The sequence below is a fragment of the Cyprinus carpio genome, chromosome A1, assembly GCF_018340385.1.
Source record: "Cyprinus carpio isolate SPL01 chromosome A1, ASM1834038v1, whole genome shotgun sequence".
NCBI classification, from domain to species: Eukaryota; Metazoa; Chordata; class Actinopteri; order Cypriniformes; family Cyprinidae; genus Cyprinus; species Cyprinus carpio.
Window position 1 is genome coordinate 19833993 of NC_056572.1, and position 27122 is coordinate 19861114.

Consider the following 27122-nt stretch of genomic DNA (forward strand, 5'->3'; position numbering starts at 1 on the left):
TATTTATACACTTCAATTTCTGTAATATTTCTTACCACGTGTTAAACCTAGTCTACTGTAGCTGAATACAATTAAAAGTTCATTTCATATTTATTTGTTCTGTTGTACTTGTAATTTGCTTATTTTTCTTGTAAAAAAAAATAAAATAAAAATAGCTATATCGAGGTACATATCGTTATCGTGAAATAAAATTTCTCATACCATGAAATAAGATTCTGGTCATATCGCCCACCCCTAAAATCAACCATAGAAAAATACAACTAATGTTAAAAAAAAAAAAAACAATTCTGTGGGTAATTTGTAGCTTTATGTATCAAACACAAATGGCAATAGAGAGGCCAAAGTTCTGTAGTGCACCTTTAAAATAGCAAAAACAAACAAACAAAAAAATAGCATATTTATCATCTGAAGGTCAGATCAAAAGAAAATCAAAAAAGACTAAAAGTAAAATCAGTGAGAGCAGAAGCTTTGAACCCAGACAAGCATATAAACTACTTGAGCTAACAGTATGAAAGGAATAAGATAAACACAGTGCTACTGCTCTCAGTATTGTGGTGTTGCAAGGGCACAGTGATCATATGGCTATATAATATGGTGATGAATGACTACCATATTCATATTTCATACATTGTAACCCAAGATGCAATATATGGCCAAAGTTTGTGAACATCACCTTCAAATGAATGTGTTTTCTGATTCAGTCCAATATCCAAAAAAATGGGACTTACTATTTTCTTTCCCAACAAAACAATGCTCTCTGCACAAAGCGGGATCCATGAGGAAATGATTTACTGATTGTTGTAGAGAAGAACTTGGCTGGCCTTCACAAAACCTGAAACTCGCTGAACACCTTTGGGATGACTGCGAGCCAGGCCCCAGCATATTAAAGTCTGACCTCACTGATGCTCTGGTGTCTGAAAGAGTGCAATGTTCTCTGCGGCCGTGTTCTGCCATGTAGCCTTGCCAGAAGAGTGGAAGAAAGGCCTGATGCCTTATCAATGCCCATGGTTTTGAAATTTATTGCCCATGGTTTTGCTCAACAAATACACATGAGTGTCGTGTTCAGATGTCCACACACTTTTGGCCATGTAGTGTACAGAAATGAAACGTATGTTTTTATATGTATTTAATATATATATATATACAGGGTGTGATTTTTGAACAAACATAAATAATTTTTCCCCTTGAAAATATATCAAAGATCACAGTGGATCTATATATAATCAGATTATTTTTGGCAGCTGTTACTGAAACATTTTTACAATAAATATTCTGGTTTGATCTTGAGATTAGCTTTGATATTTAAACACTATGATAATACTTGGTTACAATGACACAGGAACGCAAAATCAATCAATCAGTGCTTCGCTACACACCATACAAACTTTTACTCCATAAGTGTAAACATTATGTATTCACACGTTTAGCTCACATTTCTTTAAATAGAATAGAACCATAATTTCGTAATGACATGATCCATCAGTCAATATTGCGTGTTCATAATTCTCACATTACAGTGATGGTAAACCTTTGCGTTCTGTCTCATAAAACATTTATATGTCAGTTTATTATATACAATATCTGCATCAGGTCACAGTAGAGTGAGTTTTGAGCAAAAACATTGTGTATTAATCTTATACTGTCACTCTGAAATATTCTAATGACACATGCTCAGATTCTGTTAAGCCTGCATGGATTAAGGCACGTGAACCAGGATCACGAAACCCAGAAGTCTATATTAAGTGGTAGTTGTTTGTATTGTTGCAGTATTGCATTTGCATTTTACTTAATAATTTTTTTTTTGGTCCCAATTAATATTAAGTGGCCCTAATATACGTGAATTTACATAGTATCTAGATGTGTACATAGTATGTAACCACAGTGTACACATTGGTACATAGTATCTAGAGCTGTAATATTTCTGTAACTACACACATGTAACAACCCTCCGAATGGTACAAATATGTAAGAGGACATATATAACTAACTACATTTTGTAACAACAATATGTATAAGAGTAACTGGAACCATTTGATCCAGGGTGTGGAGATGGGTAGGTTTAGGGATATGTAAAGTGGGAGGAGTTGGATCTCTAGTTGGTGGAGTTAGTGCACCACTGTAATACCAGTGTATTTACATGGTAACTCCTCAGGAACTGTCCACAATATAAAGTGTAACATTCTGTAACAATATAAAGTGTAACATTTGTACTTTCATTACCAAAAAGTGTAGTTACCAATGCCTTGTTAAACATTTGTATTTACACATACCATTCAGTGGGTTGTTATATATGTGTAGTTACACAAACATTACATCTGTAGATTCTATGTACCAATGTGTACTTACATAGTAACTAGATGTATACATAGTATGTAACCACAGTGTACTGTAAATACACAGGTATTAGGGCCACAATATAAAGTGGGACCGTGTATGTATATGTATATATTAATGAAATTATTCCAGTTTCTAATAGGTTTCATGTGTTTTTACTTCTTATGACAATATACTTCATATATGGAAATTGTATGTACATATTTCACATTTGCATATGGGTCCCTCCACTACATTTCAGAAAAAAAGTATTGTTATTTTGAAGTAAAGAATTTGAGACCTGCTCTGAGACCTGATAAATTGATTGGTTGGTGAATAAATTATTCATTGAATTACTTTCAATGAACTGATTCATAAATCGCATTTAATGATTTATTTGTGAATTCAACTGATCCGATTGCATCGATTCACAAAACACTTATTCAAGGATCCGGGCTGATCAAGTCTCAAGTTAACAAATCACTGAATTGGTCTTGTCTGACTCAAAATGAGCCAACCAGGAGTAATATGATGCCCAGAGTTCAAGTGTTCTGACTTCTAAAAATGCATAATGTCAGACTAAGCTCTAACCCACTCTATCCTATCTAAACTCTGTCCTATCTGTGTGACTGGGGCGTTAGACCCCTCTCTTTTAGGTATTTTGAGTAGGAGAATCAAGTATATGAAATAAAATAATATATAATACTTTTGCAACATACTTTTGCACTTTTGTACTAAATCCCCAAGCAGGCAGTGAGTTACCTGTAGCGGGTTCTTGGTGCTGATTGCGATGACCTGGTATTTGTAGTAGCAGAGTTCACAGCTCCAGGATCCTCTCTCACTAATCCACTTAATAAGACAGGGCTCATGAGTGCAGCGAACAGAACCACTACAGCGACATGGGCTCAGCAGCTCCCCCTGCAGGACACAACACATGCTCACGTTAGCAGTAGCTAATCTCCCCCAATTTTTCAAATAATCCTGAATCCCCTGTACATGAACACCAGGCTTGTTGATAAATAAGATAAGATGCAAAAATATATTTTCCTTCCACTTTGAATAAATGCGTACAAATTCTTGTTTCCACCATGGGATTAAAACATAAAAAATGCTAATTGCAGGTTTTAACGTCACAATTTTGACCTTTTTTTCTTACAATTCTGTCAGAATTCCAAGATATAAACTCAGACTACAAACTCAGAATTCTGACTTCTTTTTTTCCCCTCTGAATTGTGAGTTTACATATAGCAATTTAGAAAATGTTGATTTCAGGCTGGCTTAAAGATATGGAAACTTGTTTCCGCCACATAAAAAATAAAAAGAGTGATTGTGACTTTCATCTCATAGTTAATTTCTTCTCAGAATTGCAAGTGTATTTCTCACAAATTCTTACTTTATATTTTGCAATTCTGACTTTTTTATCTTTTTGCCAGAAGAAAGTTTCTGAGAATTTATTATTATTTTTTTTTAAATCCTGTTGCGGAATATCTTGTCATATCTTTCCATATCTTTGAGTCAGCACAAATTAAAAAAATGTTTTAAATGCATGTTATTGATCTTCATTTGTGCATATGTTTCTTTCTTTCTTTTTTTTCAGGACTCCAGTCATTTAATTTTCTTAAACCCCGCCCCTGCAAGCCTGTGTTCATCTCAAAATCAACCATCAACCAATGCACAGAATTGAAAGAAAATCTCCCCTTGAAAGTGACTTCTGTGTGAGTTGTGCTTTACACATCTACGCTACTGAAAATAGACAATGGACAATCACTGTTTTAAATGTAAAGTGCAATTCATAAAATACAGTGCAATCAGTTCGGACATCGCACAGTGCTCATTCAATAAATGCATAGTTAAACAGATGAGTTTTGAGTCTAGATTTAAAAGTGGTTTAAAAGTGTTTTAGCACATCTGATCTCTTCTGGAAGCTGATTCTAACTGTGGGCGGCATAATAGCTAAAAGCAGATTCCCCTTGTTTTGTGTGAACCCTTGGTATTTCTAACTGACTCGACCCTAATAATATGAGTGGTCTGTTAGGTTTATATTCAGTGAGCATATCTGCAATGTATTTCGGTCCTAGGTCATTGAGTGATTTATAAATGAGTAAAAGTACTTTAAAATCAATCCTAAATGTACAAACCCGATTCCAAAAAAGTTGGGACACTGTACAAATTGTGAGTAAAAAAGGAATGGAATAATTTACAAATCCCATAAACATATTTTATTCACAATAGAATATAGATAACATATCAAATGTTGAAAGTGAAACATTTTGAAATGTCATGCCAAATATTGGCACATTTTGGATTTCATGAGAGCTACACATTCCAAAAAAGTTGGGACAGGTAGCAATAAGAGGCCGGAAAAGTTAAATATACATATAAGGAACAGCTGGAGGACCATTTTACAACTTATTAGGTCAACTGGCAACATGATTGGGTATAAAAAGAGCCTCTCAGAGTGGCAGTGTCTCTCCGAAGTCAAGATGGGCAGAGGATCACCAATTCCCCCAATGCTGTGGTGAAAAACAGTGGAGCAATATCAGAAAGGAGTTTCTCAGAAAAAAATTGCAAAGAGTTTGAAGCTATCATCATCTACATTGCATAATATCATCCAAAGATTCAGAGAATCTGGAACAATCTCTGTGCGTAAGGGTCAAGGCTGAAAAACCATACTGGATGCCCGTGATCTTTGGGCCCTTAGACGGCACTGCATCACATACAGGAATGCTACTGTAATGAAAATCACAAACATGGGCTCAGGGATACTTCCAGAAAACATTGTCGGTGAACACAGTCCACCGTGCCATTCGCCGTTGCCGGCTAAAGCTCTATAGGTCAAAAAAGAAGCCATATCTAAACATGACCCAGAAGTGCAGGCATTTTCTCTGGGCCAAGGCTCATTTAAAATGGACTGTGGCAAAGTGGAAAACTGTTCTGTGGTCAGACGAATCAAAATTTGAAGTTCTTTTTGGAAAACTGGGACGCTATGTCATCCGGACTAAAGAGGACAAGGACAACCCAAGTTGTTATCAGCGCTCAGTTCAGAAGCCTGCATCTCTGATGGTATGCGGTTGTATGAGTGCGTGTGGCATGGGCAGCTTACACATCTGGAAAGGCACCATCAATACTGAAAGGTATATCCAAGTTCTAGAACAACATATGCTCCCCATCCAGATGCTGCTCTTTCAGGGAAGACCTTGCATTTTCCAACATGACAATGCCAGACCACATACTGCATCAATTACAACATCATGGCTGCGTAGAAGAAGGATCCAGGTACTGAAATGGCCAGCCTGCAGTCCAGATCTTTCACCCATAGAAAACATTTGGTGCATCATAAAGAGGTAGATGCGACAAAGAAGACCTAAGACAGTTGAGCAACTAGAAGCCTGTATTAGACAAGAATGGGACAACATTCCTATTCCTAAACTTGAGTAACTTGCCTCCTCAGTCCCCAGACGTTTGCAGACTGTTATAAAAAGAAGAGGGGATGCCACACAGTGGTAAACATGGCCTTGTCCCAACTTTTTTGCCATGAAATTTAAAATCAACTCATTTTACCCTTAAAATGATACATTTTCTCAGTTTAAACATTTGATATGTCATCTATGTTGTATTCTGAATAAAATATAGAAATTTGAAACTTCCACATTTTTGCATTCTGTTTTAATTCACAATTTGTACAGTGTCCTAACTTTTTTGGAATCGGGTTTGTAAATGAAAGCCAGTCTAAGGACCTGAGGACTGGTGTGATATGCTCAGATTTTCTGGTTCTAGTCAGAATCCTGGCAGCAGGGTTTTGGATGAGCTGCAGCTGTCTAATGGTCTTTTTGGGAAGGCTGGTGAGGAGACCATTACAGTAGTCCACCCTGCTGGTGATAAAGGCATGAACAAGTTTCTCCAAGTCTTGACTGGAAACAAAACATCTAATTCTTGGTGATAATGCTAGTTATATCCTCCTATAATCACATAAAAACAACTTGGTTCTTTCTCATTGACTTAGTGTGAGCATATTCAAGCTAAACAAGAGAGGTGCATGAATTAAGCCTTGTGGGACTCTGCATGTCATGGAGATCCACTTAGACTTATGCTCTCCTATATTCACATAATAACCTCTCCCTTCTAAGTATGACCTGAACCATTTGAGTACCATACCAGAAAGCCCGACCCAGTTTTCCAGTCTCTGTAGAAGTATGTTATGATCGACAGTGTCAAATGCAGCACTGAGATCTAATAATACCAGCACTGATATTTTGACAGAATCAGAATTTAAGCGAATATCATTTTTTATCTTAATGTGCTGTGATGCCTTCAGAAACCAGATTGAAAATTGTCCAGGTATCCATTTGAGTTTAAGTATTTGTTCAGCTGATTAAAAATGACCTTTTCTATAATTTTGCCTATAAAAGGAAGATTTGAAATTGGTCTAATTGCTCAAAAAGTTGTTATCAAGATTGCTCTTTTTCAGAAGGGATTCAACAACTGCAGTTTTCAGTGAGTTTGGAAAAGTCCCAGAAAGAAGTGAGGCATTCACCACTTCTAAGAGATCTGCTTCTAAACAGTTTAGCACACTTTTGAAAAAAGATGTGGAAAGTGTGTCAAGATAGCGTGTAGACAATTTTAGGTGCTACACTATTTCTTCCAACATTTTTCTACCAATTGCTTCAAAAATAGACATAGTGTCTTCTTTTTTATATTGCGGCCGAATCTGTCTGACCTCTGCATAACTTAAGGATGTGCTAATCGCTTTCCTGATATTAATGATCTTCTCAGAAAAGAAGGAAGCAAACTCATTGCATTTGTTGTCTGAGAGCATTTCACTGGGAATCTGATTTGGGGGTTTTGTCAGTCTCTCAACAATAGCAGAAAGAGTGCGAGTGTTGTTTAAGTTACTGTTTATAAGGTTTGAGAAGAAACTCTGTCTAGCTGTGGCTAGTTCCACATTGAAAGCACGAGGAAGAGGTTTATTCAAGCCACTGTAGGCATGAATTGCATTATTAATGTATTTTCAAAAAAATTAATAGATCCAGTCCAAAACATGAATGTCACATCATTGACCCATCCATTAGTTGTACAAATTATTAATGAGGACTACATAAGAGTTACTTGGGACATGCCCTAGTGACCTTCACAAAAACCATACCCATGGGACATTCATTTGGGAAAGATGGTTTAACAGTGTAGCTTGTCTTTTTAAAAAAATTGTCCCCTGTTTGACATCAGTAGATAATAAAATCTCCAGAATCGTTTTTCAGCAGCAAAGGGACTAAATTTGATTGATTACTGCTTTGCAGTAATCATGTGAATCATGCATAAACTGAGACAACAAACCTCCTGCCTCGAAATCACATGTCCACTGCAGGCTTAAACATTTCAAGTGCTGCATGTCAAAATATCTTCACAGAAGCCTAACAGCAGTATTTACGATGTTTCAAAATAGCACACGTTTCAAACATGCCTCTAGTGAGATTTGTGTGGGTGACAAATAGTTGTCTCATCCAGTGTGTTTATTTTGAGCTCATTTAACCAGTATCAAGAATATCTACATCCATCCGGTACTGTCAAAATTACAGAATTAATTGTACAAGAGTGAACAGTCATCATAGCAAATTCCATTGCTTTGTAAATAGGAACCAGACACAATGACGGCATCTGTCATTCGGCCTCACATACACATACACATACACACAACATAATGAGGGCTGATCAGATAAAAGCTTCTGTTTGGTCCCTGGCAACAGAGTGCCTGGACTTGCTCACTTTTTGGAACTGTGTCAAACTGATCCCCATGGCACTGAAAGAAATTACCTTTCTGCGCTGATCAGTCTGTTTTATAGGGCTTCAGTTTAGCACCTATAAGGGGTACTGAATTTCCATCAACATAAAGTATTAATTATTTACCCACAGTATTCTCAGAAGGAGATATTTAAGGAGAGATCAGGATGGCAACTCAAATTCCCTTCAAGTTGTGCAGGGAAAGGAAACACAGATCACTACTTTGCCCTGGAGCTATGAGGAGCGGCGCTAATGAGCGTCGTTTCCAGCAGTCGGCATGATGCCCCTCACTGAACTGACAAACTTATTTAGCTCTACATGCACAGGGGTTTTGTCCTACATGACGCTTATAACCGCTCCTGGAGGTTTTCTTCTGATTAAAAGAATCATGCTTCAACTGATGTCTTAACGTTTAATGTCTTCTTTGCAAAGAGTAAGCATCATCGTCATCATTACCCCATCTTGATCATATTTCGACACCGTTTGAACATTGTGACACAATTTGGATACCATTCAACAACTTGACTACTTTACGTCATAACACTGTAAAAAAACGGAAATAAAATAAAATGACCTTCAAATACACAGCGTGTGAGTGTGTTTCCATCCATATTACAGTTTAACCAAGTCGGTAGCTTACTGAACAGTAACAGTCAATAACACAGTTCATTAACTTGCAAATTAACAGATGAAATCCAAAGAATAAACAAACATACAGTGTGCACCTTCCAATCAGAAATCCAGAAGATATTAGGAAACTTTTGTAGGCATTCTTTCTAACAAATAATTTCTTGATCAAAAAGCTCTCAGTTTGTGTGCATCTAGTGGTTCTGGCATTCACATAGCTAGCTATATCACATGACAAATTCAACTAACATCACACATAAATGGCTGCCCACTGCTCCGGATGTGTGTTCACGGTGTGTGTGTGTGTTCACTGCTGTGTGTGTGCACTTTGGATGGGTTAAATGCAGAGCACAAATTCTGAACCATACTTGGCTGTATGTCACGTCACTTTCACCTCAGAGGCGAAAGTAATTCTTAATATTTTTTTTTTTGTCTGTTCCTTACATAAGTGTGTTGCATGCCTTTGAATAAGTAAAATGTAGTGTAAAAGTTGATTTTTTTTTTTTCGTTTTGTGTCAACTATTCCAATGCAAAACTTTTGTCGTAGACCTTATTTAAGATTTTAATGTAGCTTTCCTAAGTGAGCATGGCACTAGTAATGGCAATGCTAAGGTCATGGGTTCAACTTGCATAAACACATAAACTGATCAAATGTAACTTGAATTAACTGCAGGTGCTGTGGTGTCTTCTGAGATTGAATTTTGGATTGCATTTGTTGGCTGTATATGTCATTGAGGCTGCCTCTTTTAAGAAAAGTAGCAATTAACGAAATTACAAAAATGTACACCTCACAAGGAATAACAGTCAGTTTTATATTGGTTACTTTTCTGAAATGACACATTCTCAATGTCATATGCAGCCAACATATGAGACAGTTATTATTTTCAAGTAAACAAAAAAGTCGCTTATAACACTAAAGTTTCGCTTGTAAGGTTGCAGAAACACCTAGCAGAAAGTCAATCATTTTTTATTGCCCTCCAACTGATTTTGATAAAATTGTTGTGCTGCTCGATACATCAGAGAACTCGGTGAGTTCAACAGCACGCTGAGGTTCACAATTAGCAGTTCAGATCCAGACTGGAGTGAGCATGTTCAAGACTTGTCTGGCAATAGTTTAGATACACTAGTTTTCTCAAATTCATTTAGGTCCACATATTTGATTGCATCTTATCCAGTCAAATGTATTTATGCAAATGATTCAGCTGTAGACAAATACTCAGACAAAAAAATTAGATGAGACAGCAGATTGCCTACTCCTTTGGATGAGGAAACAGTGTCATTCAAAAAAAAGAGAAATTGATGATGAGAATGAACAGCAGAGTTTGCTTTTATTGTCCCTGATTAAAAAGTAAAACATGTCTCATTTGTTCAGTTAATTTCTTGTTAAGTGATAAGCTGTGTGTTTGTAAGAAACAAAGCCATGATTTTGTGGAGGAAGTGTTATTATGGATTATGGACTGTTAAAAAAATCGTCTTGATGGATTATAGAGCCCTGCATTTCAGGCTGGGCCCGACTGGCTCCGACTTTTCACGTCATAGCTCAGACGCGGGCCGGGCCTTGGGCCTGTTTTATGCTTCTCCTTATTTTTATATTTTAGACATCCATCAATTAGTGATGAAAAAAATTGCCGCATTGGTGGAAACACCATGAGACTGTGCTACCGTGACTGTCAAGAACAGCTCGATGGTGTTTAGTGTCCAGCAGCAGCAGCATGCGTGCCGTCATCGCAGCTGAAGAGTTCTGCGTTCAAATGCACGCAATAGGCTTAAGCTTGCTGCAAAGCATCGGCAAAAGTATTTACCGCAAATGTGTCAGGGGAAAAGAGGAAGGTGATATTTGAATTATTTCCTAATAAATAGTGTTTTCTGAGTCTATGTCGCAAGAATGAAGTTACAGATTCCACTCGCCACCTCTTCATCAGATGCACCTTCATAGAGAAGTGCATCTTTACAGATAATGATTATGATTATAATGAAATAATTTTTCTTTTTTTTTGTTAACTAGTAATTTAAAGCTTTCTATAGATATATTTATCATGTCAATGAAGCATCTATTCGCTGAGTTTCGGTTCATTTTTGTGAAGCGCTCCTGTTGAAGACGAGACAGCATAAAGCGCATCATGTTTGTTTATTTTATAAAAGCACAACGTTTTGTTGCTATTGTGAGTGCATGCAAATAAAAGTACACCATTTACAGTTATGAATGATGTATTACTCTTACCTTTATGAGAAAAAATGATGGCGTATTCACTGAAAAAATTGCAAGTGATTACACTGGTGCCTCCATGTCCTGCAAAGTGCGCTTCATTTATCTAGGTTTAACGTTTAAACATTGTTACATGCTTGAACTGTTTTATATTTATTTTAGGCAAGTCATGATGATTTGAGAAGGCTAAATTGATCAAACATAGGCTCACTGTCTGCCACTGGCCACTTGGTCATTACTTTAAAAAACAAAAACTTATATTTAACAAACAAAAAAAATGCTCCAAACGTTTTTCTAAAATAACTTAATAAAAAAACAAAATGAAATATAATCACTTTGCCATTACATACAAAACGAAACTATTTTAATAGCTGGAAAAGTGGTATAAGCTGTTTTGGGAGAAGGGGAAAAAAGACGGGCTTGGGTCAGACGCGGGCCGGTAATTCTGATAAGCTGTCAGACACGGGCTGCGCTAGGGTCTGAGCATCTCGGGCCAGGGCCGGGCTAGGGCCTAAATCTGAGGCCTGTGCAGGGCTTTAGATGGATTTGTTTCTTACAAACACACAGCTTTTCACTTCACAAGACATTAATTGATGGACTGTAGTTGTGTGCATTACTTGTGGATTATTGTAAAGTTTTTATCATTTGTTTGGACTTCTGACAACACCCATTCTCTCCAGAGGATCCATTGTTCAGTAAATGATTTGATGCTAAATTTCTTCAAATCTGTTCTCATGAAGAAACAAACTCATCAACATCTTGGGTGGCCTCAGGGTGAGTTCATTTTTGGTTGAACTAATCTTGAAAGTTTTAAAATCGAATAATTTCTCTGAAAATGCACGTCTTTGCATGTTTTCTGGCCCCTGCAAGAACCTTGTTGAAGAGAACAGGTGTGTATGGTCATATCAGTATGTCTGTAGACCTCTTTATGAAAACCAGACTGTTTTTCAGTCTAGACTTGGGCCAGAATATTCAAGGCTGGTGTAAATGTAAAGAGGACCTGAGCAAAACATGTGTCTTTGTGTTCACCCAGACTTACCTTTATCGCTGTTTTAAATCGCATTTTAAAGTCCATTTAGTTACAGAAACAAAAGGGAACACAGCAAACATTTTCTGTACTTTTAGAGCTTTGAATAAACTTTCTTTTATTTAATTAATGAATACATAAAATATTGATTTGCTGTATAGATTTTTATCCTTTCTCACTATTTGATTAATTAATTGCCCTTGCAGTGGATTGCTCATAACCCATGATGGTTTTGTGCAGTGGATCTTGCTTCAGGAACCAGATTTTGCAGAACATTTTTTGTAGAGTTTGACAAAGTCACATATTCTTTGACTTCAACATGTGAAGCGTTATTTTCCTCCTGTTTAAAAGTTGATGAACTATTTATTTTGCCATTCTTTATCTTCTTTATCTTGCATTTTCTTATTTTCCTGTAGCATTGCTCTTTCATTGCTGTCTGCATCAGAACAGACCTACAACCCATTTCTGGGTTGCAACACAATAGTGCTCATTAACTGTTTATACCAGTGAAATCTACTAGTGGAATCTACTTGATTTATTTACTCCCTCTGACAACTGATGCAAATTTGAGATGTTCATCTATTCTTAATCTCCTGTACAGGCACAAATTGCACACACATACGTTTCCACACATTCACTCACACATCACTTCCCTGCTCATACTGTAACACCTAGTGCAATTCAGTGTGGCAAATGATCCAGGTATAATTTGACAAGAAAAAGTTATATTTTAAGAAAGCAGGACTAGAGGCAAACTACCCACTTTTAACGCAGTGTACCATGCCATCATGTAGTTTTATCACCATATCAGAAAAACATGTAGTTCTCACCATTCAAAATCATTCAATATTAGTGGTCTTTTGTCAATGAGCGTGGCCTCAAGATAGTCCATGTAAAATTTTAGTAAAATGTTTGTATTTAAAAAAAAGGGGAAAAAAGGCTGTTTATTGTACCCAGAGGAAAGAAAAAATCAAAAGTGAGATATCATTTACATCTCAAATATTTCTCCTAGACAGAAATTAGGTTACTTTACGATCGAATGGAGATTTTTGCTTGAGTCTCCTGCTTCTCAAACTTGTCTCCTGAGACAAAAACTCTTAGGGCCCTATTTTAATGATCTAAACGCAAAGTGTAAAGCACATGGCGCAGGTGCACTCAGGGCATGTCCAAATCCACTTTTGCTATTTTAACGACGCAAAAATGGTTGGCGCGCCCGGGCACATGGTCTAAAGGGGTTGTTCCTATTATCTTAATGAGTAATGGGTGTTTTTGGGCGTAATGTGCAATAAACCAAACAGAGTCTCATCTTCCATTCCCTTTAAGAGCCAGTTGCGCTCGTGCCATGACGGATTTGCTATGTTCACGGCGGAATTTGGCAAGCGCAAAGACAGAATGAGTCTCCGAGATGAAACGGAGCTGCTCGTGTGCGAGCAAATAGATAGCCTAATTCTGATACATGCGATGACTATCCATTATGACATGTAGGCATTTTTATATTTAATTAACCTACAAAAAATTAGAATGCATTGCCATCCTTTAATTTTTAATATTTGGCATGTTTGTGTCATTGTGTGCTGCTGTGCATCCCTGTGTGTTTAATAAGCAGCGTGTACCCGCGATGTGGACCCGTATATATACTAACGTGCTCTTTAAATAACAAAGAAAAAACATTCCGCCAGACTTTAGACCAGGTTTGAGTTGGTCTATGGCGCAGTCTATTTTCAGCTCCTTAAAATAGCAATGCGCCAGCAATGCGCCTGAACACACCTCTTTTTTAGACCAGCACGCCCATGGGCGCACAAATGGGTGCAAATGCATTTGCTAATTAAACGACGTGGCGCTGTACGGGAAAATGCGAATGGCGCCAGACTGAAACTAGCAAACACACTTGCGATGCGCCTTGCGTCACATTGCGCCGGGTGTATGATAGGGCCCTTACACTCTCCCATTTATGTCTCCTTCAAAGCTTTAAAAGAGATCTCAACAACATCACACACTGTGCTCAGATAGTTCTCCTTAGCTAAAGACTTTGGATCTCTCACATTTGTCTCCTCCAATGTTTCAAAGCAGATCTCAACAACATCACACACTGTGCTCAGATTTTTCTCTTAACTAAAGACTCGGGAGCTCTCACATTTGTCTCCTTTGTCTCATTTGTCTCTCAACAATGATACAAAGTGTGCAAATGTCATATGTCTCAATATGTGCTCAAACATTTCTACCATATAATATGTATTAATAATAAAATTAATCAATTAATAATCAAGACAGAATCATAAGCCATTTATGTCAGACTATGCATACGTCATACGTCAGAATGCTGTTCATAGATTTCAGTTCAGCATTCAACACAATCATCCCTCAACAGGTCATTCACAAACTGGTCCAGCTGGGGCTCAGCACTTCGCTGTGCAACTGGCTGTTGGACTTTCTGACTGGAAGACCTCAGGCAGTACGGGTCGGCATCAACACATCCAGCACCATCACACTGAACACTGGGGCCCCCCAAGGATGTGTGCTGAGCCCCCTCCTCTTCACTCTGCTGACCCACGACTGCACACCGTCACAAAACTCCAACCTCTTCATTAAGTTTGCGGATGACACAACTGTAGTGGGTCTCATTAGCAACAGAGATGAGACAAACTACAGGAGGTGAGCCACCTCGTGGAGAAGGCGAAGGAGATTGTTGTTGACTTCAGGAGAGTGCACACTCAACATGTTCCTCTGACCATCAATGGTGTGACTGTGGAGAGAGTGAGCAGCACCAAGTTCCTGCCTGTGCACATCACAGAGGACCTCTCCTGGAATGACAAAACCGCAGCACTTGCCAAGAAACCACAGCAGAGTCTCTGAGAAGAGAAGAGCCAGAGCCCAGGTCCCCATCATGCGCACCTTCTACAGAGGCACCATTGAGAGAATTCTGACGAGCTGCATCACTGTGTTGTATGGCGCCTGCAACACGTCCTGCCGGAAGACCCTTCAACATGTAGTGAGGGCAGCTGAGAAGATCATTGTTGTCTCTCTCCCCTCCCTCCAGGACATTTATGGAACCCGTCTCACCCGCAAAGCCCTCTGCAGTGACCCCCACCACCCCCCTACACAGCTTCTTCAGTCTGCTGCCATCAGGGAGGAGACTGCGGAGTCTCCAGGCCAGGACCAGCAGACTGAAGGACAGCTTCATTCATCAGGCTGTCAGGAAGCTGAATTCCCTCCTGACCATGCCCCCAACTCAGCTCCCCTCTTTTGCCCCAGGCACCACTGAACTCTGAACCCCTCCCTTCTTTTGCCCCCCCAGCTCCCACATCCCCAGGTCCTTCCACTCCCCCTCCCACTAACAAACTGTGACCTGCACCAGACACTTTGTGCAGCATTGGTCTGCTCACTACCTCTTTCAGCATTTAACTGACCTCATTCAACTACCTCTTCTGTCAGTTTAAATAAAGAACTGCTCTCTGAGCTTTTTGTCACTTTAATTAGACTGAATAAGCTCTTTTGCACTACAATCACTTTAACTGCACTGTTTGTTTACTTCAGTGGTTTGCTCTATCTGCCATGTGCCGTGTGCTGCTTTATTTAACTTTTTTTTTTTTTTTTTTTTTACATGCCCTTGTTTGTATAGTTGTATTTTATATTTAATCTGTATCTATATGTATTTTATGCTCTACTGTTAGTGTTATCTGTATGCATCAAGGGTCTGAGAGTAACGCAATTTCAATTATCTGTATGTATGTACTGTACATGTGGAAGAATTGACAATAAAGCAGACTTTGACTTTTTGACTTTGATGTGCCTTTCAGTAAAGAAAAGCTCCAGGATTATTTTTTTCTGTAAATCAGTTCTGATAAAGGCATTGGGTACATTACTATTTACAACAACAAACTGTGCCTTACCACATGAACATTATCCTATTAAAAGTAACATTATTCTTATTTATGCATGATACCTATCTTAAACTCTGAATTCATGTGTTTTCCCCCCTATATTTAGAGCCTTTCAAGTACTTCACTTGGTGCACACTTTGTAAAATTGTTGAGGTATTTTATAAAGCTTAATAATACAGCTTTAAGATTAAAAGATTTTATTGATACTATAACTAATTTTTTGTTTGTTTGTTAGAAATGAATCTTAAATATAGATGCCTTTACAGTTTACACAATACAAAATTGCAGCAACATACAAAGTTATCAGCACTGTCCTGCAACTTTATCAATAAAATTATTTAACAACTGAAAAGCTATATGACATTTCTCAAAGACAAGGTGGTAACGGCGCTGTTCTTGAAGAAGTTAAACAATTAGTAAACACTGTTGCCGAACGCTGTTTAGAGACACACAGACCCAAGTAATTCACACCCATAAGAACGTTTTAAGGATGAAAACCTGACAAATGTCTTGAAATACATAATCTAAACAGTGTCTTGAGGTGTGGTAATAGTATAACCATGTTATAAGTTTTTGGAAGTGAGTGACAAAGGGAACACTTAATTGGCCAAAAATGGTTATATGTAAAGTATATCTGTTTATCACTATTTGACATTAACATCAAGATTTAAGTTTAAAATCAGAAACATTTATCCTCTAAAATGAAAAAGTAGTAGTGTTTCTACATCCTCTTCTTGTCAAGGTTCCACCTCTTACCTCCTCTCTGTCAGCCCTCGCTATCTCTGACACATTGGCAATGTATGAACATTAAAACTCCAACTTCTGTAATGTGTTTCTATCCATCCTGACAGTCTGAGCATTCCTGCTATTGCTGCCACTGCCATTCATTTCCTTATGTGTTTTGAAGCTGTTTATATTTCCATTAAATTAATGATACAGGCCTCTAATGATAGAGTGATTTCTTACACAATCAGTACAGCTGTCTACCTTCACGAAGAAGAGTCAAGTTTCCCGGTATGCTGAAGAACATATGTAACACACTTAAAGAAAGGGGTTAACAAGCGTGTGTGAATCATCAGTACTGTCAGTTATGCTAAACGTAATGCACACAATGGCTAACCTGTTTCTCTCTTTTCTTTTCCAAGTCTACTTTGGGGTTCTGTTCCTGGTGACTGCCACCTACTGGATAACCATCACAGCTGTAATAATACTTTAACTATACATAAATCAATCTGTCAATATATTCTATATTTCGCCACATATATGTGTTCACATATGAATGTGAGAGTCAGATTAGGGATGTATCATATGCATCCAAAGTACACTTAACAAAGTTACAGTGGTCATCACTGCTGATGTTGAAGTTGTTGTTGAACTTGCATGTGTGGGTGTGAGTGTGTGTGTCATTCCAGGAAAACATTACCACTCCTGACTATAAACATTTGTTGAAATGTACTAAACACAAAAGTCATTATTAAGTGCTTTACTATATTTATTATAAATGAATTGTTGTTTTAAAATAAATAACTTTGGATGGTGTATATTCTATAATTATTTTACAAGTATATGTATATGCATTTTTTAATTACTGGCCTTTTGCCTTATTATATAGGACAGTGGAGAGCTGAGAGAGATGTAAAGGGAGAGAGAGGGGAATGCTTTCGGGACATGACCCAGATCAGGCTTAATCTTGGGTCCCCATGAGCACAACAGCCCCTTATACGTCATGAATGCCCTACACCTCTGCCTCAACAGTATATGTATCTTTAAATGTCTGTATAAATAGCTGTAGAGATTCTGCTTAACGGAATATTTTAGGTTCAGCTGACAGCATTTTTGGCATTTTCATTACCACAAAAAAATATTTTAAGCTGTCCCCCTTTTTTTAAGCAAAAATTGATGTTACAGTGAAACACTTACAATGGATGGCTCCATTTTGGGAGGATTTAAAAGCAAAAATGTGAGGCTTATAATCTTATGAAAGCACTTTATGATTGATTAATGCTTCTGTTAAATCACTGTCATTACGGATGCTGGATATAGAAACCATAGAAGACATTAATGAAGTCATGTTAACATGCATACTGTTTATGTCTTGTGACTATGCTTATTCACTCTTATTCACTTAACATTGTAACTGCTTCCCTGTAACACACAAAAAAAGTAATATAAAGAAAAGGAAGGTATTAACTTTGTGATAATCAACATTATGAAACAAGTGTTGATTGAACTGTACCTGTAATATTCATTTAAAATATATTAAAGACAAAATTGTCATGGCCAAATCTTTGCTATGATAAAATGCTAGCGGGCTTACACTACCATTCAAAGGTTTGGGGTTCGTATTTTTTTTTTTAATGTTTTTGAAAGAAGTCAAGAAAACGGCAATATTGTGAAATATTATTAAATAATTTTTTTATAAGTTTTCTATGTGAATGTATGTTAAAATGTCATTTATTCCTGTAATGCAAAGCTGAATTTTCATACAAATATGCTGATTTGCTAGTCAAGAAATATGTCTTATTATTAACAATGATGATTTTGTGGATAAAGACATCATAAAGATCTGTAAAACTTTAGTGACACTTTTCTAACTTTGTGTTTGGACTATGCGAATAAGTTCCACAGGAGGAAAGGATGGGCCACACCATGTTCCCCTGCTCTGATGGAAACAGTCAATCACAGCATGGAAATGGAGAAGCACCAAATTGAAATCTCCTCATCAACGGAAAGGGATTAATGTACCTTTCCAAAAGACACACATTGTTCTGAGTCTCAGTCCTGTAAGGAGAGAGACATTAACAGATACATTCAATGTTCTGAGTCTCCCGTCTAGAGAGACAATAGCAGACTACCAATGTTCTGAGTCTCTGGCTTGCGTGGTAGGAGATAGAAACAGATCAAGTTCTGAGTCTCAGTACAGTAAGGGAATAGACACTAACACACACAACCTGTTATGAGCCTACGGCCCACTGCAGGGAAGGCAGCAACAGACACATTCAGACAAATTCTTCTCCGGCATGTCCAGTGAGACACTACCAGATACATTCAACTTTCTGAGTCTCTGGCCTGTAAAGGTGAGACTGTAACGGATACGACCATGTTTTGAGCCTCCTGCAAAAAAAGAGATACTCTACATTCAGAGTCTTCATCCAGGGAGACAACAACAGCTGCAGCACATCCTAAGTCTCCATCCAAGAGAGACAAAACAAATTACACTAAAAATATATTCACTATCACTTTTGATCAATTTAATGTGTCCTTGCTAAATAAAAGTATTCAATTAAAAAATAAACATCTTACTGACCCCAAACATTTGAATAGTAATGTATTTAACATTCCAAACATGAAAAGATATGTATGAGTTAAGGTCAAAGTCCATAAAAGTAAAAAGGATTTCTCAACTTAAATTTGGTAATATAAACCAGTTTCAACGAGCATGCATTCACATTCACACAAAAAAACAGCTCGATTTTGCTTTAAAAGTCTTAAAGTTACACTCTTCTTGGCCCACTTATCCAGTCACTGCTGTTTATATGTGTACTGTGTGTTCTGTGTCAAGGCCATCACATCCTCTCTTTTTGAGAGGATTAGAGTTTCTTATGAGAAACACAGTATGATTGTGCATGTGTCATTTCATCCGTCATGAACAAACTTCAATTAACAGGATTACCATGTTAGGCCTTAATCTCAACACTAGTCTCTGCTCTAAACAGATTACATTATCTTTTGGAAAAGCTGTGTCTTTGATGCAGTTTAGTTCCACAGTTATGAAAGCTGTATCAAATACGGACACTGCTTTTCAGCTTCACTCGACTGATTCATCAGTGATCAAATATCCATACTGCAGGGCATTAAAAACTGAATGTGGATAATTCCCAGCGTAAAGGCCCTCTGATTTCATTTGACATGCATTATTATGAGTCTAATCCGAGGATGTGGAGATTTTGGAATTGGATGTACATCCATTTGCCGAGTAAATTCAGATTCGCTTTCTACATTAATTATACATAATCACCGATGGTTTACGGTTTAATGATACATTGTGCAGCTGAGATGTGGGATGGAAGATCACAGTGCGACTCATCAGAGTGGGAGAAGAGGCCAGTTTATCTAATTGTGGTATTAAAGCAGAACTATCAATAAAATCTGAATGGCTGATGCTTTATACATAACCCCTAAGAGCCCTTGGCATTGAGTGCAGCTTCAATTTATTGTGCTGGATGTTAGGTCAGCGTTACACAGCAGCCAATTCATGGAAGCAGAAAGAAACAAGTAAGAACCGAGCATGGTGTTTTATAATGAGAAAGATACACTACCTATTCACGACTTTGTGAGTTAAAGAGGCACGAAGGGACAGAAAACAAGGAAAACAGACAGCAAGCCTAGGCCAGAGTGAGAGGGAGAGAAATGAAAGAGAGAATCCTTGTAAACAGCCCTGAGCGGTGATAAAATAAATCGTATTTCCTGTCATTAGCATACTTGAAGGGTGGTGAAAAAGTGAGACAGTGAGAATAAAGGGAAGTGCAGTTCTCTTGCTTTTTGCATTGGACTGTGTGTAATGTGCTTTCTAAAAGCATACTGCAATGCAAATTTTAAATGATTCTTTTCAGCCAAGGTCATTTTCTATTAAACACACACACTGCTAGAGAAGGATGCAGTGTTGGTAGCTAGTAAAAGTGGCTGCAGTCAAGGATGGACTGGGACTCAAAAATAGCCTGAGATGTTTACTGGCACAAAACAACCCAAAATGTATTAGGTATTGCATGTGTACAATGCAAACGCACCTTCTGTATTACAATGTCCTCCAGAAGTTTGGAAATACCCAAGACAATGTAGGATTTTGGCCAATATCCAGTCTGGGAAATTTTACTATATTTGAATCATAGCACTTGTCTTTTTTGCATTAGTAATGGGGATTTACAGTGTATTTCAAAGTTACTCAACAGATTCATTCAAAAACTTAAAACAAGTGGCTGTTTTTAAGAGTGAGTCATTGAATCATTAACTCAATCAAGTCATTCAAAGACACTGATTCATTCATGAAGAAAGCAACAAAGATGTTGAATGGTAATTCTGCTCTGACATTAAAAACTAGTTTTGCAGGCAGAGCTTAAATATACAAAGCCTCGCATGTGAAACAACAACAACAAAAAAAGAATAAATAATTGGTCCCCCTGACTTAGTTTGTGGCCATGTGTTATTAATTCTTTCCCTTGTTTTAATTAAACCGTTGCCATTGTAACAAATTCTTAATCTTGTTTAATCCACTAATCGTGCATCACAGTTGTCTGAGGGGCATGTCTCACAGTAACCTTTACTGCAATTATTATGTAGGGTATAGCTGTAATTTAAATATTTCTCATGCAGGCTCAAACTGTCATCATCTGTGTGCATGTTTACATCAGCATTCTTTCTCTGCATGGAAAATCTGAATGTTGCATGTTTTTTTTTTGAAGCATGTACTCAGTCTACACTAATCAAAAAGAAAATCTATGATAATTAAAAGTTTTTTTTCAATGCATTCAGTCCAAAAAAAATAATGATTTAAGGTGATACTTTCCAATACCCCACTTTGCCAAGTGTTTTCCAAACTTCTGAAGGGAACTGAATCTAGTATTATTTAGGCCTATTGACTATATTTTGCTGTTTTACATTGTAAGGAAAAGACTTAAATTATAGCAACATGTGACTTAAAGTCGAAACTAGCATGAAACTGGCATATTTCCAAATACGAGGGCAAGACTTGATTTTATCCATTGGTGAGTGATTGGATTGTGAAAAATATGTGTGCACACAAATGATTTTTTCACAATAAGTACACTAATATGAAATAAGAACCTTTTCATGGGAATGCCGGAACTTTTCTTCCTTTTTAATGACTGTATGTTTAACTTGGTTTCGACAACTGACCCACAATAGGTTTATTCTGGCACAGACATTGACTCTCATATTGAGGTGACACAAAGGCACAGCATGGCCACACTGTTCTACATTTACTGTTGTTTGTGCGATCAATTCTTTTAAAAATAATTTGAGTCATGCTGACTATGTCAGTTTCAGCTATTTTTCACTTCTGTATATTAACAACATTTTCAAAATACTGTAAATTAAAGCTTTTATATTTCTTCTGGTAACACTGATGTGACCATGTTTCATGTGAATGACATATTAATGTGGGCCACACAGGGATTTTACATCGTCAGCATTTTACAGCACCAAAGCACTGAACAGTAATTTTGAAAGAGAGAGAGAAAGAGCAAATGGAAAACGAGGAAAGAGTGTGAAAACATTTAGAAGAGGCATGGTATGGAAGACAAAAAGTTATTTCTCACCTAACTACCCCTTCCACCACTTTTTATGTTACAAATACCCTTTAGATTTCTTTGATTTAGTAAACAAAACAATAAATAGTGATATATCTGTTTAACTTTGGTCTAGTTAAAATGAGACCAGACTACTTTGGGTAAAATATGGCCAGAAATCTCACTTTATTGGCATTGTCACGGGGCGTTTTGTTAATTTATATTTCTGCAGTGTCAAACTTTGTAGTCAGTTTGTTCAAATAATGTCAGAAAACCATATTTTACGAGATGACCACACATGAACACCACCACAAAGAGTGGAATATTCTTTTGCATTCAGTATAAAGCCACAGAAGCCACATGCTCACTTTATATAATTAATAATGCTACACTAAATTAATGATTTAGCCTGTGTCATGTCCAATAACCCACTTATTCTCTCTGATGAAGGTGAAATGATGTCTATGTAAGTGGCTTCTCACAACAGGGTGTGAAAAAGAGATGCTCAAATCACCTCCAGCATCTGTGACAATCCATTTCTTGTTTTCACACTGATTAAAATGAGACCATAGGGGGTCCACGGCATTTCATTTGAGGTGAGAGAGAACAAGAGGACAATTGAGAGAGAACAAGAGGACAATTGAAGAAAGAGAAAACTATTATTTTGTGTCCCAAGCATGTAATTGTTCCTGTGTGTTCTGTGTACACACACGAAGGACCCTTCTCACCCTCCCTGTTGGGTTTAGGGGAACAGGAGACCTTCCTTATCTACTACTTCGGCTTCTGAAAGTGAAAGAAAAAGGGAGAGGCAGCTGGAGAAAGTCAAAGCATGCAGTGGAGAGGAGAGTGAGAAAGAGAGGGAGTGTGTGTCTGGATTTGAGACATATACACAACTCAGTCAGAGTGAAGAGAATCTCCTCAGTCCCATCTGCTCTCTGCACAGCTCTCATTACACTCACAGGCCCATCCATCAGCCCACAGCCACACAACTCTGCCACAGCCCACATTAATGGAAAGAGGAAAGAGAAAGAGACGTGCATGGGGAAAGTGAAAAGGAGAGAGACAGGATACGATGGAGAGAGAGAATGATCGAACGAGGAGGAGAGAAAAAGAAAATAAAACAATTTCACATGCATTGCACATGCATAAACTCTCTAATACTAAAGATGCAAAACTATGTTACAGCATATGATCTCGAAACAGATGAAACGAGGGCAAATATCAATCCGGTCAACAGAGGTGTCCATATGCCAGTCATATAATGTTCTGCTTAATCTTTGATCAATGTTCTGTGTTCAAACCCTTGACCTTTCAGTCATGTGGTGCATTCTATTAGAACAAATCACCAAGCTGTGGATAAATACCACTGTCATAAAACCGCTGGGGCAGAACAGTTAGATTTATGGGACAAATCACTTCAAGAGCAGCAGCAATGACGTGGAATCTCAGATGTATCCAGACACATTTGGATAACAAAAAATCAAGTGTGATGAGAAGAAATTCATTGCTAGAGCTGAGTGCTTTTCTCAAAGCGCCAGTTTTCATTTTACACATTACTTTTGCAAACTGCACTTTTGGTGATTATATTTATGAAGTCAGATTGTTGTTTATGATGTCAGACCTGACCTTTTTTCTTGTGTGGAAATTTCAAGTTCAAGTTCAAAGTTCAATTTCAAAAAGATTTAAATGTAATATATTTTGAAAATATGTGTCCTTTTTCGTCCATTATGAAAGTCAATGGGATCTAATGTTGTTTGGAGCCCACTGACTTTTTTGATTGGACAAAAACAGTTCTTTGAAATATCTTCTTTTTTGTTCTGCAGAAGAAAGGAAGTCATACAGATATGGAACAGTATGGTTAAATAAGGATGGCATATTTGTTTTCGGGTGAACTATCCCCTTAACTATGAACATTGTTTTAACAAAGTGACCACTAAGAAAGTATTCAAATGCATTTGCATTAGTTTTGAACAGTACTATCTACTGTTTTATAATATAAAAAAAAAAAAATCTTTTTTGAGATACTGTGCTTTAAAATGTGCTTGTGCTATCTTTTTGCAAAATAAATGCTATTGATTTAATATTACGTTATGTACTGCAGTTGAATTATACATTTTGAGCAGAACATCTTTTATAGTGAAATGTTACTTGAAAAGTGTGCTTGTGCTTTCTGTCTTTAAAATAAATGACTTCATAGAGTTTAAGTGTGACTTAAGTAATAGTTTCTTCACCTTTTTGAATATTTTTTTTTTTTTTGAAAAGTGGACTTCTTTCTTTAAAATGCATGTCTCTTGTTTTGATAATTTATCATGTAATGCAATGTCATACATATATTTTGGCTTAGGATTAAGTGTCCAAATACCTTTTGAGTCCATTGTATGTCTAGAGACATTCAGGCAGTGTAATTGTCTGTGAAAATGTTCTGTTATATTGTAACAAAATCTTTGTTTTCATCCATTTCATGTGACACAAAAATTGCAGCATTCTTCTTCAGTTTTCAGAGTTTCAGCTCGATTTTCTTCATTACTAATTACATTCAAAGTGATCTTAAAAGTGCAACGAACTTGTCACTGCAGGTTGTCACTTTGGCAGGCGTTAGATGGAATTTTCCACAGTGTAGTATGTAGTATATGGAGCAAATATGTGCAATAAACAATCGACATTTATTCAGCAAGCCCCACAAAAAGTGTAGCAGCATGTGGAGTCCCTACCTGCTCTGGACCCTGAAAACAGATCCGACATAACGGAGTCCTGACTCCACTGTCCGTGCAGCTGTTCAGAGATAACCTCTCGTCCAGCTTCTCCTTAGAGCAATCCTCAGATGAGCTGCAACAGTCCAGAGTCCTCGGCGGATCCACTCCGCTATGAGTCCAGACTTCGGGCCCTCGTGTGTCCAAAGCCTCACCTGTTACCGGCTGATAATGTCCGTTGGCTAAAGAGTGGCTCTCCGTGGCGCTGCTCGTCGCATTGCCCTCCGCATTTAGTTCGTTCATGGGTGTGAAGGCAGGTGGCGATGCCGACGGTGCCGGTGGCCTGAGTAGGAAAACCTTCAGGTCACTGAACAAGACGCAAAAGCGGCCTTTCTGCTTGCCCTGGCGGCGCAGCATCGGTCTGCGACTCAACAATCCCCAACACCATACAATGACACCGATAGCCAACAACATGTGCCCGTCTTATAAATAATGGAAAGGCGGTCTATGTTTTTAAACGGCCTATAATGCTAAGGCTATCTGTTACTGGACTCCAGCAGGTCACATAACAGAACTTACTGTTTGGTTTCTAACGAGGAAAAACACCTGTGCAGCCGGTCCAGTCCCGTGAGCAACACCGCTTTCTGCTCACCCTCACCGACCGTTTGGATATAAAGGCAAAGACAACTTGTTTATTTTCAACAGTTATTCTGAGAGTTACGTCATATGAGCGAGTCCTCGCGCTAGTGTTTCCATTGAGAAGCTGAAGATTATAAGCACATGTAATAGCAGCTGTCAAAAGTGGTAACGTGCAGGTGTTACCTTTAGTAACCCTGTTCTTAACCAAATGTTGATTCAGTCATTTTGAGTACCTCAAAAAAATTTATTCATTCGGATGTTATCACATGAAGCACATTTTAGGATACCTGACTAAACAGTTTACTGGGACTGAGGGCGTTTGCAACAACTGGCCTTATACTCAAAGATACTCAAATCGAACATTCGAACACGAACCTGCGGACAAAGAACCCGATTTGAATTAAACATATCGGGGATTCCCGCGAACAGGTTCTGACAAAAGAGCTGCTACCCTGAGGTAATCTTGCCAGTGGCATCTATTCATCAAAAGCATCAAAACAGAAATGCAGGCTATTCGTCAGTAGAGCCAAACAAATGGCATCTTGGTATTCTTTAATTAAACAACTGGAAGTCTACCATACACACTGTACACAGTTTCTGTTATTCATGACACATCACATCGTCCTCGCTTATTAGTAAAACATCCATAAGCGACTACTGTGTAATTGTGTTAATGTGAATGCAAATTGTGTTGCGTGAAACGAAATTCAGCCACAATCTTGACAATTAGCCAGCAATTGTCATTGGCGTTCATCTCATGTTTCAGGTCCGACCGCTTACAAATGCATCCCGCACAAGTCCCCTTCTGAAAGATATAAGGTGCCAACGTCTTGTTAGTACAGGCAGCCTATCTCCTTAAACACCCAACCCTTGTTGCAGAAATCAAAAAGGAGTTTAGCTCACTGTCCCGTGTAATGTCAGACATGTCTTTCGAAGATCAGTCCAGAGAAGAAACAGATTCGCTTTCGACGAAGAGGGAATATTTTTTGCCATCCACAGTCCGTCGTTTTGTCACATCCAGTGCCTTTCCTTTGGATCAAATTGCTGGCACAATACTGAAGTGGCTCCTGCTTGGTAATCCAAAGCGTTGCGGTTCATGCGACGATAGGCATTGTGCTGTTCTAACACGAGTTGTTATGAGAATCATCAGTAAAGCCGGAGGAGGCTCGCTCTCGCTGCGGTTTCAGCACCATGTTGTCTGGGACAGCTCCCAGGCGCGGGCCCGTCTCCCTCCGAGGCTGTGATGCAAGCAAAGGGGGCGAGCGCACGGCCAACGAAACGAATTTAATTACTCTTTACTATTTGCCCTACGTAATAAATAAAGACCTCAGAGGGATTCAAGTCCAGCTTTTGAAATGTGATTTTTTTTTTTTTTTTAATTCGAACATGAGGAGATCGTTCTTGTAGTAGGCATTTCTCCTCTATCCGAGCCACAAACGGATTTGGTTTCAGCTCTCATGTGAGACCTGCTCACAAGCACATGTGTTTCTAGGTCAGTGTTACCAGCGTTACTCTCGTCGTCCCCCTCTGAGACGGTAAACCCGATGAACTCCACCGCAGAAGATATCAAGTATTGGGCAGACATGAACTTTAAGTCCACAGCTGCAATTGCTGCATGACATTTTCCAGCATTAATTTCCAGCAGGAATCAGTCTTTGG

The 27122-nt window shown here is 38.0% G+C and overlaps 1 protein-coding gene across 3 annotated transcripts in view; it reads right to left on the reverse strand.

The window, feature by feature from the left end:
* The window catches only part of LOC109069270 (E3 ubiquitin-protein ligase MARCHF4), a 45993-nt gene extending 18871 nt beyond the window's left edge, over window positions 1–27122 (reverse strand). Inside the window, exons 1-3 of one of the 3 annotated variants that reach the window (XM_042756920.1) lie at window positions 25404–27119; window positions 24846–25167; window positions 3076–3231 (exon numbers count right to left, since the gene is read on the reverse strand). In XM_042756920.1, coding sequence (XP_042612854.1) covers window positions 3076–3231; window positions 24846–25127 — 438 coding nt within the window. In that variant the 5' untranslated portion in view covers window positions 25128–25167; window positions 25404–27119. Of the gene's footprint in view, window positions 1–3075; window positions 3232–24845 lie in introns of all 3 variants that reach the window. The other 2 variants (XM_042756914.1, XM_042756908.1) reach the window with 2 other exon arrangements.